Source organism: Phaenicophaeus curvirostris, chromosome 2 (genome assembly GCF_032191515.1).
Source record: "Phaenicophaeus curvirostris isolate KB17595 chromosome 2, BPBGC_Pcur_1.0, whole genome shotgun sequence".
NCBI classification, from domain to species: domain Eukaryota; kingdom Metazoa; phylum Chordata; class Aves; order Cuculiformes; family Cuculidae; genus Phaenicophaeus; species Phaenicophaeus curvirostris.
Genome location: NC_091393.1, coordinates 118,070,591 through 118,085,388, shown reverse-complemented (window position 1 = coordinate 118,085,388; position 14,798 = coordinate 118,070,591). Strand labels below are relative to the sequence as shown.

Below are 14,798 nucleotides of genomic sequence, written 5' to 3'. Positions count from 1 at the left end.
GCAATATTTCATTACCCACCAAAGCCTGTTGGCTGTAGGATCTTCCCAGCGTGTGAGATAGGTGCCTGACATCCCACCTTGACCTTCACCGCTGCCGGACCATGGCAGTGCCTGCACGTTTTCAGGATGAACCATCATCCTGCAGTCAGATCTCCCCCAGGATTCAGGACAGGCAGGGCTCCCTCAGCATCGTAGGAGCTGTTCCTTTCCTGCATGTGCCCTAACTCTCCTTTTGGTGTCCCAGCTATTCTTTTCTAGAGCATTAGCCGGATTAATCCATTGCGGTTTCCACAGGAGATCATGACTGGAAGGAATAAATTATGGTATTTTATGACCAAACACTTTGCCTGAAGCTGACAGTTGCTGGCTTTTAGCGCTGACTTTTATTGTACGATCCTGCCAGATCCAAAAAGCCTTTACAATTAATTTCTCCAAGCGCTGGAAACCTCTTTTCCAACGAACTTTATAGAGTTTAGAAGGAGCTTACTTGATGGAGGATTGCTTGGGGTCAACCCTTCAGGGCAGGACGTGGAGATCACACCCAGTGGTGATGTTTTAAGATGTGGAATTGCAAGCAACGGTTGTAACATCTGCTTTCCATGTTCCCGATCTCTTTTCCTTCTCCCGCTTTGGTAGATTTCCAGTCGTGTCTGATATGCATAGCAAGACGATTACCTCGACCAGCAGCCGTCCCCCCTTCCGAATCCTTTGTGACCAAGCAAGACACCACAGGTAATGCCCCAGCGATGCCGGAGAGTCCTGGCTCCAGAGGATTTGTTGTCCCTGGGGGTCAGAGGCCAGCAGTGCCGGGCAGGACCCCAAAGCATGAGTGTGGTCCTGTCATTCACAAATGGCAATGCTACCTGCCAATGTGGTTGGCGCCTCAGCTGGAGACATCTCAACTGCTCTAGAACACCAGACCATGCCCTGCAAGCAGCCCCTCTCTGCTCCCTTGGATGTGGGGGGTTTTTAGGTTGTTGTTTGATGGGAATGAAACAAGAATCACCTTTCAGATTTGGGTTTGCTCTCTGCCAGATATCCATAGAATCATGGAATGGTTTGGGTGGAAAGGGACCTTAATTAAAGCCCATCCAGTTTCAAACCATGGCCAGGATCACATCCTGCTAGACCAGGTTGCTCGAAGCCCAATTCAACCTGGCCTTGAACACCTCCGGGGGTGGGGCAGCCACAACTTCTCTGGGCAGCCTGATCTTCTTCCTAAGATCTCATCTCGATCTCCCTCTTCAAGCTTCAAACCCTTCCCCCTCGTCCTGCCCCTGCCTACCCTGATCAAGAGCCCCTCCCCAGCTTTTCTGGAGCCCCTTTCAGTACTGGAGGTTGCTCTAAGTTTTCCCCGTAGCCTTCTTTTCTCCAGGCTGAACAACCCCAACTCTCTCAGCCTGTCCTCATAGCAGAGTTGCTCCAGTCCTTGGATCATCTTTGTGGCCTCCTCTGGACTCAGTCCAACAGGTCCCTGTCTTTTTGTTGCTTTGTATCCATTCTGGTCACCTTCTTTCTGGCAGTTAATCATGACCTTGGACATCCCCGTAGCCTGTGAATCCTTAATGAGCATTTTCCCTGCTCGCTGCTGCCTGTCCAAGGCTATAAAGGAGCCGGCAAAGCTGCCTGGTGTTTCCTGTCAAGCGAGAGAGGAGGCAGCAGGGCCTGCTTCGATGGCTTTGTGGTGTGGGCAAGGTGGCTGGCAGGGTATCCCACTGGAGGAGGTTGTGAATCTGGGGACTTCGGCCTCAGAGTGGAGAGGGTCCCTCCTCACAAAGGTGCTTCTTGTCGGGTTTCATGTCCACTCCGGTTGACCAAAGTAAGTGAAGAGGTCAGTGCTTGCTCCAGACGGAACTCCTTGAGCCTCCACGTCCTCTGGAGAACCAACTTGGGTGCTCCTGCTGCCTAATATGAAGGGATGTGGCTCAGTAGTGGCCAAGTACAGTTAGACTCGGTGATCAAAAAGATCTTTTCCAACCTAGCGATTCTGTGATTCTACAAAATAGCATACAGATCCATTTTCTGCATTTATAGACCTATTTGTGCTGAGGAACACCTCATGCTGTGCTTGAGAAACGTGGTTTCTCTCTCTCTCCACGCAGGTAAAATCATCTCCATTGACACCAGCTCCCTGAGAGCCGCCGGCAGGACGGGCTGGGAGGATTTGGTGCGGAAATGCATCTACGCTTTCTTCCAGCCGCAGGGCAGAGAGCCGTCGTACGCCAAACAGCTCTTTCAAGAAGGTAACAGGACGTTCTTCTCCTCTTCCTTGCTGGTGTGGTCTCCTGCTGAGCAGTAGGAGCTGCAAGGAGAAGCCAGAGCATGGTCTTCCCTGCTGGATAAATGCTTTCAGGATAAACACCTGCTGCACTAATAATCACAAAGGGCCAAAGAGAGAGGGGAAAGTTAATGGTGGAGGAACTACTCCAGCTAGGAGGTTCCCTCTCACCTGTTGAGAAATCCAGTGTTGAGACAAACAGGAGCTAGTGGGGAATGTTTTAGGCTTATAGAATCATGGAAGGGTTTGAGTGGGAAGGAAACTCAAAGCCCATCCAGTTCCAACCCCCTGCCATGGGCAGGGACACCTCCCACTGGATCAGGTTGCTCAAAGCCCCATCCAGCGTGGCATTGAACACCACCAGGGATGGGGTATCCATGAGTACTCTGGGCAGCCCCAACTCTCTCGGCCTGTCCTCATAGCAGCGGTGTTCCAGCCCTTGGATTATCTTTGTGGCCTCCTCTGGTCTTGCTCCAACCAATCCATGTCATATCTGTGCTGAACCATCCCCGCCGTCCCCAGTGCCTAAGCAGAAGAAGCGGAAGCTCTTCCGTGAGCATCTTTTCTCTGTCAGCTGTTTCTTGAGCATCTTTGCTGTGTTGACATCGATGCTCACAACAGGGATGCGGGAAAGGCAGGAACATGGGAGCAGGAGATCTCTGAGCCTCTGGAGAGCTGTAACTCTGCTAGTGTTGCAGCAGCCACCTTCTGCTACACTTTCCCAGCCTGGCTGGGCTTCATCAACCTGTGTGTTGTACACTGGTGATTGAGCCCCTTCAGAAGCTCTGAGTGCTCAGGAATGGTCCTGGATGGATTTAGACTGCAGGACATGGGTTTGGATCTGGAGAAGCAGCTGGGAGGATTTCTGTGCCACACTGTGTATTTGTCCCCCTCCTTTTTTGGGTCTACAGGGTCACCCAACATGCAGCATCTGATTTGGTTTGCTGGGAAGTCAGTTGTTCCAAGCAAGTTCTCCCTCTCCTCTGCTCCTTCCATCCTCCTTTAGGTACTTGTAGAGTGTGGTGGGTTCTGGCTTGAGTTTCTACGGAGGCTGATGTGTTTCTGGTTGTCTCCTGCAGTGATGACACGTGGCACGGCCTTCAGCCCCTCTTACCGATTCACCCTGAGTGACGGGACGGTGCTTAGTGCCCACACCAAGTGTAAGCTCTGCTACCCTTCCAGCCCGGAGATGCAGCCCTTCATCATGGGCATCCACGTCATCGACAGGTATGTCCCCACCCCACCGCTACCGATTCAGGAATCAATGCGCCTCTTCCCTACAGTGGAAGGAGGATCCGTAATTGAGATTTGATCTCTGTGGGGAATCTGAGGCTGAAAACCAGTGTGATGGCAACTCTGCTGCTCCTCATTATTCTTGGTTTGTAAGAGGTGGCCCTGGGAGTTCAGGTGGAGGTTTCTAGACTTGCTTCACAATTCTGCCTTGCCCTGGAGAACTTCAAATATTTGGGGAGGGGAAGGTTCTGGCAAACTGGCAGGACAGGGAGAGGGAAGGCTGTGGACCTGGGTCACACCAGGGAAACGCAGTGGGGTTGGGACAGAGCGAAATGCTGTTGGAGCATGGTTCTCCTCCAGCCATGTGGGAACATCTCAGAGAACGTGATGCCTTCAGGGTTTAGCCGGTGAGTGGCCACAACCCTGAGCAGTGTCACATTGCTGTAGAGATGCCAAAGCTGCTGCGCTCCATCTGTGCTACTGAAAGGGATCCAGAAGCGGTGGTGGAACAGGGTAGGCTGGGAGAAGCAGGGCTTGGATGCTGCTGCTCTCCAGGCACCGGAGCTCTGCAAGAGCTGCGTGAGCAACACTAATGCTTCGGGCAAAGCATCTCGTGACCTTTCCTTTTCATTTCCTGCAGGGATCATGGCATGCTCTCTCCCCAGGAGAACACTAACTCCGCGATGTCCCTTCCCCGGGTCAGCCCCTCGTTGAACCCCAGCATCTCCCCGGGGCAGGGCATGGCCCTGCCACCATCCATCCCTCCCTCCAACGGCAGCATGTTGGCCACCAACGTGAACCAGCAGCCGGGCACCGGCCTCCACAACAACAACAACAACTCCAGCACCAGCCAAACCAGCTTTGGATGTTCACCTGGGAATCAGATAGGAGCCAACGTTGCCTTAAGCCAGGGACAAGCCGGTCCCCAGAACAGTAACCACACTTTGAACCTCAATAGCTCCCCCATGAATAGTCCAGGGATTACCCCGCCGCAGTTCATGTCCCCGAGGCATCGGGTCAGCCCAGGGCTGGTGCCTAGACCCAGAGTTCCTGGAAATCCCTTCTCACCCACCATGCCCACCATGCACTCCCCTGTGGGCATGGCCAACAGCGGCAGCGGGAGCGGCGGGAGCACCGGTGCCACCAGAGCCTTTCCCAACGCTCCCATGAACTCCATGCAGGGGCTCACGGAAGGTCCTGGCACGCCGGTGGGTTATTCCACGCCACCCCCCGTGCTGAGGCAACTCAGCTCGCAGAGCTCACCCGGCCGCCTCGCCATGCAGCCTATGAAAACGGAGTCCAAGGACAGCAAAGAGATCGCCTCCATCCTGAGCGAGATGATCCAGTCGGACGGCAGTTCCGGGGACAGCAAACCGCTGGATTCCGGCATGCTGCACACGGAGGGGGACAGCAAGTGCTCCCAAGCCACCAGCCACAAGCTGGTCCAGCTCCTGGCCACCACGGCAGAGCAGCAGCTTCGCCACGCCGACGCAGACACAAGCTGCAAAGATTCCTTAGCCTGCGCTGGCACCGCTGGCACCTTGGCCACCGGCAACCCTCCCAGCAGCACCTGCCCGTCCTCCCACAGCTCGCTGACCGAGCGGCACAAGATCTTGCATAGACTCCTTCAGGAGGGAAGTCCTTCCGATATTACCACCCTGGCCATGGAGCACGAGAAGAAGGAGAACACCCCAAATCCCTCCAGCACCCCCACGACTCAGAGCCAGCTGCCGGGCACCCCGGACATCAAACTGGAGCCAGATGCGCTGAAGAAAAAGGATGTCAAGGATCACCAACTCCTGCGTTATCTGCTGGACAAGGATGAGAAGGAGCTCGCTGCAGCCCCGGCGCTGAGCCTGGATGACGTGAAGGTGAAAGTGGAAAAGACGGAGCAGATGGAGCCCTGTAACACGGCGCCGGTGCCGCTCGCCAAACCTGCTGCCACAGAGGAGGTCAAGCTGGAGACGCAGGGTCAGGTGAGTTGACCCTTCTGTGTCCACGCTGGTGGGATGCTCTCCAGAAGTCATGTTTTGGGGGTGTTCTCGCATTCTCCACTGCTGGTGCCACCCTTTCCAGTGCTGGTGCCACCTCCAGTGCTAGTGCCACCTTCTCCAGCTCCACTGCTCTCCCGTTTTGTCCAGATACTTCACTTTTTGGCAGCACAGACCTTCAAGGCAGTGGTGGGAAGGGAAAAGCTTCACCGAGGTGTATAAAAATAAGAAGGAGGCCTGAGATGTTGTTGCAGGTGGTGGGGCTTGAGTGAGCAGAAGACCACGTGGGTGTTGCCATGTGAAGAGGTTCTTAATTTTGTATCTCTGGGCGCATTCAGGGCTCGCGTCCCAGGGAATTGTCAATCCCTTGCCCTCTTGTTGGCTGCGATTAGCAATTATAGGGGCCTTTTAGTTCTCCTAAAAGCATTATTAAACAGAATAATCCAGTGAAAGATCCCAGCACTGGAGATTTGGGAGCATAAATATTCATCACACGCAGCTATGAATGGAGGAGGCTGGTTATTTCTGAAAGCCGGGGGAGATGGCAACATGGATAAGGCTGCTTAATCCTTTTTAAGCAAAGAGAAGTGAGCGGCTGACATGAAGAGCAGGGCTGATCGTTTGCTCCCTGGCTGCGGCAAAAAAAGGCTGCTGGCTTTTGGAGCAATGGGTGGACGACAGAGTGCTCCAAGAGCCTCAGGTGACAAATTTGTTTCTTAGGAAGGTTGAGGGCTCAGTTGGCTTTGGAGTCACGGTTGATTGAGAGCGGGAATTGGACTCCTTATCTCTTTCTGTAATGTAGCTTTCCTGGTGTCATCTGGTCGCTGGATGGGACATGCCCCATCATCTGGAGTCGATTCTGGAGTCCTCAGTACAGGAAGGACAAGGATTTGTATGAGGACAGGCTGAGAGAGTTGGGGTTGTTCAGCCTGGAGAAGAGAAGGCTCCAGGGAGACCTTAGAGCAGCCTCCAGTACTGAAAGGGGCTCCAGGAAAGCTGGGGAGGGGCTCCTGATCAGGGAGTGCAGGGACAGGACAAGGAGGGGTTGGTTTGAAGCTGAAAGAGGGGAGATTGAGATGAGATCTTAGGAAGAAATGTTTTCCTGTGACGATGGAGAGGCCCTGGCCCAGGTTTCCCAGAGAAGCAGTGGCTGCCCCATCCCTGGAGGTGTTCAGGGCCAGGTTGGATGGGGCTTTGAGCAACCTGATGCAGTGGGAGGTGCCCTGCCCATGGCAGGGGGTGGAACTGGGTGGGCCTTGGGGTCCCAAACCATGCTATGATTCCGCGATCTCCCATTTGAGATCCATTGTCTTGATCAACATGCAGCCCAATGAGGAAGATGCAAGGCGAGATGTGATTATTTCAGGAGGCACATGGGAGCTTGCAGGTGGGTAGTGAGCCTGGTACCTGCTGGTGCCCACCAGTACCCACCAGTACTCACCAGTGAGATGGATTCCCACCAGGATGCTCCTGTAGAAAGCACGGCATCCTTCCAGGAGATGCACAGGTTCATGGGGGGAGCTGGTTCAACCTACTTTCATGGAGCTCAGAGCATGTTGGGAAGTGCAGCTGTTGGCGAAATCAGGCAAAACGCTGGGCACAGAAAGAGCTTTGCTTGCCTTGTCTCCCAAACATTCACGTGTGGGATTCGCTGGCCAGCTGGGGATGCAGGCAAGCACTTTCCTGACCATCGGTGATGCTTTCAAGTACTCCATCCTTCACAAAGAGCAGAAGGCCCTGTTAATTAAACGAGGCTGTGCTTGCAGGCGGGCTCTCAGAGCTTGGACAACTCAAGCCTGGATGTGTTTATAAATCGCTCTCCTGCGCTGTTGGAAGCAGCTGAGCATTTTTAGGCTCCTTCATGGCTTTTTGGTTCCAAGTATCCCTCCCCAGGCAGCTGGAGAGTCTCAGGATTATACATTGGCCTGCACCGAATGCTTCCAAAGAGTTAATAAAAGAGGCTGGAGAGAGTTTGCAGGGTCTTAAAATGGATTTTGTGAGGAGCGAACAACCCTTCCCTGCTCAGCAGCTGAGGACAGAGTTTCATGTCCACGTGTTTTCAGTTAGAGGCCACTCGGGTGAAGTGTGGGGAGGGGGAGCTGCTGTTCCAAATGGAATCCAGTGCTCGCTAGATCTTCATGTTCATGTGTGATTGCTTTAAGAGTCAAAATGCCAATTAAGAGTGATATTAATTATGGGGCATGCTCTGCAGCCTTGAAGGAATTTTTACAGGTTGCCCAGGGAAGTGTTGGCTGCCTCCTCCCTGGAAGAGTTCAAGGCCAGGTTGGATGGAGCTTTGAGCAACCTGATCCAGTGGGAGGTGTCCCTGCCCATGACAGGGGTTTGGAACTGGATGGGCTTTGAGGTCCCTTCCAACCCAAACCATTCTAGGATTCTATGATTTCCTTTCTGGATTTATCCTGTGTAAACGTCCTGGGTTTGCTTGGAGGCACTTGTTCGGGAAATGAATAAGGAAAGATTTGGAAGAGCTCTTCGTGTCACGGAAGTCGTGGGTGCCCCACCCCTGGAGATGTTCAAGACCAGGTTACATGGGGCTTTGAGCAACCTGAACCAGTGGAAAGTCTAACCTCCTCGCTACAACCTCCTTGCCAGGAGCTGCAGAGAGCGATGAGGTCTCCCCTCAGCCTCCTCTTCTCCAGACTAAACAGCCCCGGGGCCCTCAGCCACTCTCAGAACCCCTTTGGATGCAGCCCAGGGGACGGTTGAGTCTTCTGGGATATGAGTGCATGTTGCCAACTCATATTGAGCAAGTTTCTTAGAAGAGACCATTTTTGGGGTGTTACAACTTCAGCGTAAGCAGGTGTATATTAACAAATCAAATTATGTCCCGTTTCGACTAGCTGGAGGTTATATAAACCATTAATAATTATGCTAATTGCCACGTATGAGCATCCTGAAGCTGTCACCAAGGTGGGGACCAGTGCGCAGCAGGGGGACAGGATCTGTGTTCTGGTTCTCTTATCCATGTGAGATGCCTCAAGGTTTGGATGAAGTGAGCAGTGCTAGTGGGGGCTGTGTGCACGCAAAACCAGTGTTTGGGCTCACTGATGCTGTGTTTGGGCTGAAAAAACAACGTGTGATGTTTTATTCCTTCCTTAGTTTGCTGCTGAACTGGAGCAGCTGGACCAGCTCCTGCCCTCACTGGAGAAAGCGTCTCAGTTGCCTGGCTTGTGCGGACCAGAGAGAAATGAGAGTGGTGTGGCTGGAGTTGCCGTCAAACCGGAGATGCTGGCAGCTCCCCTGCAGCCCAGCACTGCCGCCAGGGCTCCCACGGGACTCAACCGTACGTGTCCACGCCTGGGGAATGCCAGCACTCCTTCCCAAACTGGATCCCTGCTCAGGGTGGGAACGGAGGGTCTTCTCCATCACCAGCTCGGCTGCAGGTGGCTAGGGCACCACCATGCAGGATCCGGCCAAGGTCGTGCTTTGGGGCTCGTGGGCTTTGTAGGCTGGTTTGGGGCTCCTGTACAAGGCCAGGCTGAGAGAGTTAGGGATGTTCAGCCTGGAGAAAAGAAGGCTGCAGGGAGAGCTTAGAGCAGCCTCCAAGTACTGAAAGGGGCTCCAGGAAAGCTGGGAGGGGCTCTTGATCAGGTAGTGCAGGGATAGGACAAGGGGAAGCAGTTTTGAGCTGCAAGGGGGGAGATTGAAATGAACTCTTAGCCAGAAATGTTTTCCTGTGAGGGTGGGGAGGTCCTGGCCTAGGTTGCCCAGAGAAGTGGTGGCTGCCCCATCCCTGGAGGTGTTGAAGGCCAGGCTGGATGCGGCTTTGATCCCTTCCCTACTCCTGCTGGCCACACCAGCCAAGATGCTGCAGGCCTTCTTGGCCACCTGGGCCACTGCTGGCTCATGTTCAGCCAGTGTCAAGCAGCAGTCTTAGGTCTTTTTCCATCGAGTAGCTTTCCAGCCTGTCTTCCCCAAACCCGGAGCACTGCATGGGGTTGTTGTGTCCCAAGTGCAAGACCTGGCACTTGGCCTTGTTGAACCCCGTACAGTTGACCTAGACAGTGAGCCTTGGGGCAAGATCTGACTTGTGCTTTTCTCTTCCATGTACTGCTTCTCCAGCAATGACGGGCGGGCAGAGCACACAGGCTCGCGCCCCCTTTGAGTTCTGTGACCCCTTGGAGCCAGCACCGCTGAGGCCGGTTCCATGTCAGACGAGCAACAGCAGCAGCCCGCATGCCCGTGGGCCATCCCAGCAGGGCAGGGGCGCGGTGACAGCACCAAACCATTTCCCACCCGACACAGGTACGTAGAGCCACAGCTTTTTGCTCCTCTCCACTTTTCCCAGGTTACTCTAAGCCTTTCCTGGAGTCCCACAGGAGAAAAGGTGCTGCAGGGTGGAGCTCAAGCATTGCCATTCACCAGCAGCTTTTCTCAAGGAGCAGGATTCCAAGCAATGTGGATTCCTTTCCCTCTTTCCACATCCGTCAAAAGAAAGACCTTTCTTTCCATCCTGATTCCTGGGGAGACGAGCGGTGGAGGCTGCATCCCCTCAACTGAAGAGTGACAGCAGCTCAGGCTTCCTGGTTTGAGGTTTAACTTCCTAAGAATCGGAGCGTGGGTGTGGTGTCGGGAGAGAGGCTGCAGAAGCCCCAGTGTCACCTCACCTCGCTCAAATCGCCGACACCGCAGACCTCACCAGGAGCCATTACAATAGCCTGGGCTTCAGAGCATTGTGGGTGCTGCTTCTCTGCCCTCCTCTGCTTCCCTCGATGATTCCGTGATGCCCTATGGAGGAGGACTTGGAGTGCTGATTGATGGGAAGCTCGACATGAGCTGGCAATGGGTGCTCGCAGCCCAGAAAGCCAACTGCATCCTGGTTTGCATCCAAAGCAGCATGGCCAGCAGGGTGAGGGAGGTGATTCTCCCCTCCTACTCTGCTCTTGTGAAACGCCACCTGGAGTCCTATGTCCAGTTCTGGAATCTCCAGCATAAGAAGGATGTGGAACTTTCGGAATGGGTCCAGAGGAGGCCATGCAGATGATCTGAGGGGTGGAGAATCACTGCTGTGAGGACAGGCTGAAAGAGTTGAGGTTTTTCAGCTTGGAGAATAGAAGGCTCTGAGGAGACCTTATAGCAGCCTTCCAGTACCTGAACACTCCAGGAAAACTGGGGAGGGACTCTTTACAAGGGCCTGTACTGAGGGGGAATGGTTTCAATTGGAAGGGGAAGACTTAGATTAGATCCTAGATCCTAGGAAGAAATTCTGCATGCTGAGGGTGATGAGGCCCTGGTCCAGGTTGCCCAGGGGAGTTGTGGCTGGCCCTGTCCCTGGAGGTGTTCAAGGCAGTGGGGTTGTAATTGGATGGGCTTTAAGGTGCCTTTCTAATCCAAACCATTCTATGATTCTAAAAGACGGATCTTACACTGACCCCCATGCACTGGGGAAAATCCTTGGTCTTCAGCATCCATGAGCCTGGGGATTGTTTTGGGTTGAGTCAAGGAAAACTGGTGATGGGATGCACCACAACCTGACTGGAGCTGCCACCATCATCACCAGGATCTGCCTGTTGCCAAGCAACCTCGAGGCTTTAAGCAACTTCAGCAAATAGAGGAGTGCTCGGCAGGAGCATGCACAGGGAGGCTGAGCATTCCCAACTGGACCTTCTTCCCCTCCTTCTCATTAGGGCTTTTATTTGCTGTGTTTGAAACCAACCCCACAGTCTGGGTGGCATGTGGAGCTGGTAGCTTCTTGAGACAACAGCAAAGACACCAGGCACTGCATAACCACAAATGTTTCCAAGCAAATAGCATATTTGATTGGGAAGATAATCAGCATAGCTGAGATTGGCTAAAAGAAGAGAGATTCTCATCTTCAGCAACCACCTTCCTCAGCACTTCTCTTGGAAATGAAGATTTCAGTGTGGGAGCAGCCACTGGTGCGGTAAAGATGCCCCTCTGGCTGGAAATGTGCTCACTCCTCTGGTTTAAATCTACATGGACTGGTTCAGCTGAGACGGTGCTTGCTTTTCAATCCCAACTCTGATTCCAAACAAGATGATGTAAAATCTCCAGCCTCATAAATTAGTGTCCAGTGCTGGGGCTCCAAGTTCTGCTACAACTTGATTAAATTGCGCTGGCTCCTTTCCCCATTGCAAATGAACTTTTCTCCAAAAGAGAAGCAGTAGATGCAGTTTCAATATAGGATGAGGGACAACATGATTGAGAGCAGCCCTGAGGAGAAGGACGTGGGGTACTGGGGAGTGAGAAGCTCAACATGAGCCGGCAATGTGCGCTTGCAGCCCAGAAAGCCAAACCGTGTCCTGGGCTGCATCCAAAGAATCGTGGCCAGCTGGGCCAGGGAGGGGATTCTCCCCCTTTTCTCTGCTCTCTTGAGACCCCACCTGGAGTCCTGTGTCCAGTTCTGGAATCTCCAGCATAAGAAGGAAATAGAACTGCTGGAATGGGTCCAGAGGAGGCCACTAAGATGATCCAAGAGCTGGAGCACCTCCCATATGAGGACAGGCTGAGAGTTGAGGTTGTTCAGCAGGGAGAGGAGAAGACTCTGGAGAGGATCTTATAGCGACCTTCCAGTACTGAAAGGGGCTCCAGGAAATCTGGGGAGGGGCTTTTTACAAGGGCCTGTAGTGATAGGACAAGGGGGAATGGCATTAAATTGGAAGGGGGAATAATTAGATTAGACATTAGGAAGAAATTCTTCATGCTGAGGGTGGGGAGGGCCTGGCCGTGTTTGCCCAGAGAAGTGGTGGCTGCCCCATCCCTGGAGGTGTTGAAGGCCAGGTTGGATGGGGCTCTGAGCGACCTGATGCAGTGGGAGGTGTCCCTGCTCATGGCAGGGGTTGGAACTGGATGGGCTTTGTGGTCCATTCCAACCCAAACCATTCTATGAGTCTATGAAAATCTCCACTAGCAACATTTTGAAAAAGAAACCCCTCGAAGTTGACTAAATTTTGAAACTCGTGCTAGAAGTGTGCTGTAAAGGGAAACTTTTCAGTAGCATTTGCGTGTATGAGGTACAGAGGGGGTGCTGTGTGTGCAGTATCTGCTTAAATTTTTACCTGGAATACCATGCCTATAATTAATGGTCACCTGATACCTGCAGTTTGGGGTTGAGAAGAGCCGTAACTGGTGAATCTTGGTGTCCCTTTTAGGGATGTTGTAGGACACCGTTGGCATCCTATTGCTGTGAGCTTGCCTGGTCCCCCCTGGCAGCACGCGAGTCCTGTCCGCACACTAATTTTTCCTTCCCCCATCCTATTTTTCCCCCCAGGAATGCCTGAGCTGGAGATGGGGGTGCCAGATCACCAGTTTGGACAGCCGGGGATGGGGGAGCAGATCCCCTGGACAGATAACAGCATGGCAGCCATGAATCGGGGTGCGCTAAATAAACCCGAAGAGTAAGTATTGCTGGGTTGGTGGCTTCCCAAGCTCTCCAAGAACTTCAGGGTGTCCTGGTAATAGTTGCCTGGTCAAAAAGCTGTGTTCCTGCTTTGCTGCCTGCCTGGAAACAAGGCAAGCGCAGGCTGGGATGAACGTGGCTTTGGGTTTCGTAGGGTGCTAGGATGCAGGAGATGATGTCTTCTGTCTCTCTAGGATGAGTGGACAGGGGTGGGATACATCTAGACCTGAATAATTCCATGGCAGGGCCAAGGATGCTGCAAATACCCACTCTCCGTTGCAGTGCCAATATTTGGGTTGGTGTTCCCCAGTATCCCTTCTCGCCCAGGGTGGGTGGTGGGATCTGGAGAACCACAAGGAGGGTGTGTGTTTTCACATGATTGCAGCTCTAATAAAACTATCCCAGATCTAATCTAAGGCCAGATAACTCCCTCCGGTCCTCTTGGACTCAACGATCCTTATGGATCCCTTCCAACTCAGGACATTCTATGATTCTATGACCACCTTTTGTGGGTCCATGCCCCAGTAGCCAAGGGGACATCACCTGCCCAAAGTACAGTGTCACTTCTTGGCTGTGAATGGGCTGGAGGAGACCTTAGGTTGGATCTTTTGGGATGAGAGGTCAGAAGGGTGGAGAGCCTTGTGGATGGAGCCAGGAAAGGGGCACCCCAAAGCGCTCACTGATGCAGCAGAGCTCACCGAGATGTATTTAATGCCATGGGAGGTGAATCCTCCGCTTGGTCCCTGGTTTCAGAGCCAGCACTGATGAGCTCTGCAGGGATCCTCTTGCCAAAACCCAGCCCTGCTTTGCAGAGAGGCAGAATTCCCTCTATTCATTGGAGTCTTTAGCAGATGAGCGTGGTCTCTATTTTCCAGTCGTGAAGAAGACGTGTAAGAGTCAGATCCAAGCAAGTTGGTAGCCAAACATCTTTTTCCAGGGGCTAAATTTGGATTAATTCTTCAAAGCTTATCACTCAGCCCAAGAAGAGGTTGCCAGTCTGAGTGGTGCAGCTGTCACAGCAGAAGGATGGAGTGTCATCCAGAGGGACTTGGAGAAGCTGGAGAAGTAGGTCTCTGTGAACCTTAAAAGGTTCAACAAGGCCAAGTGAAAGGTCCTACACTTGGGTTGGAGCAATCCACAGTTTCAATACAGGATGGAGGACAATGTGATTGAGAGCAGTGCTGCGGAGAAGAACTTGGGGTGCTGATTGCTGAGAAGGTCAACATGAGCCGGCAATGTGTGCTCACAGCCCAGAAAGCCAAACCATGTCCTGGGCTGCATCCAAAGAAGTGGGACCGGCAGGTCAAGGGTGGGGATTCTCCCTCTCTACTCCACTCTCATGAGACCCCACCTGGAGTCCTGTGTCCAGTTCTGGAATCCCCAACATGAGAAGGGTATGGAACCGTTGGAGCAAGTCCAGAGAAGTCTGTGAAGATGATCCAAGAGCACCTCTGCTGTGAGGCCAGGCTGAGAGAGTTAAGGTTGTTCAGCCTGGAGAAGGGAATGTTGTGGGGAGACCATATAGCAACCTCCTAGTACTGAAAGGGGCTCCAGGAAAGCTGGAGGCTTTACAAGGGCCTGTAGTGATAGGACGAGGGGAAAATTGGAAGGGAGAAAATTTAGGTTAGACGTTAGGAAGAAATTCTTCACAATGAGGGTGGGGAGACCCTGGCCCAGGTTGCCCAGAGAAGTGGTGGCTGCCCCATCTCTGGAGGTGTTCAAGGCCAGGTTGTATGGGGCTTGGAGCGTCTGATGCAGTGGGAGGTGTCCCTGCCCATGGCAGGGGGTGGAACTGGATGGGCTTTGTGGTTCATTCCAACCGAAACCATTCCAAGATTCTATGATTCGTAGCTTAAAAGTTCCTTCAAATACTGCCTCTGGGGTAAAAATGGCCTTACCTTACTCAGCGGCCTCA

At 53.1% G+C, this 14,798-nt stretch overlaps 1 protein-coding gene across 6 annotated transcripts in view; it reads left to right on the top strand.

The window, feature by feature from the left end:
* NCOA1 (nuclear receptor coactivator 1) overlaps positions 1-14,798 on the top strand; it is a 175,945-nt gene that overhangs the window by 143,892 nt on the left and 17,255 nt on the right. For all 6 annotated transcript variants that reach the window (XM_069850607.1, XM_069850603.1, XM_069850604.1 and 3 more), the window contains 7 exons: positions 637-732; positions 2,103-2,243; positions 3,358-3,505; positions 4,152-5,487; positions 8,623-8,806; positions 9,586-9,768; positions 12,755-12,881. In XM_069850607.1, the coding sequence (XP_069706708.1) occupies positions 637-732; positions 2,103-2,243; positions 3,358-3,505; positions 4,152-5,487; positions 8,623-8,806; positions 9,586-9,768; positions 12,755-12,881 (2,215 nt within the window). The remainder of the gene's footprint in view (positions 1-636; positions 733-2,102; positions 2,244-3,357; positions 3,506-4,151; positions 5,488-8,622; positions 8,807-9,585; positions 9,769-12,754; positions 12,882-14,798) is intronic.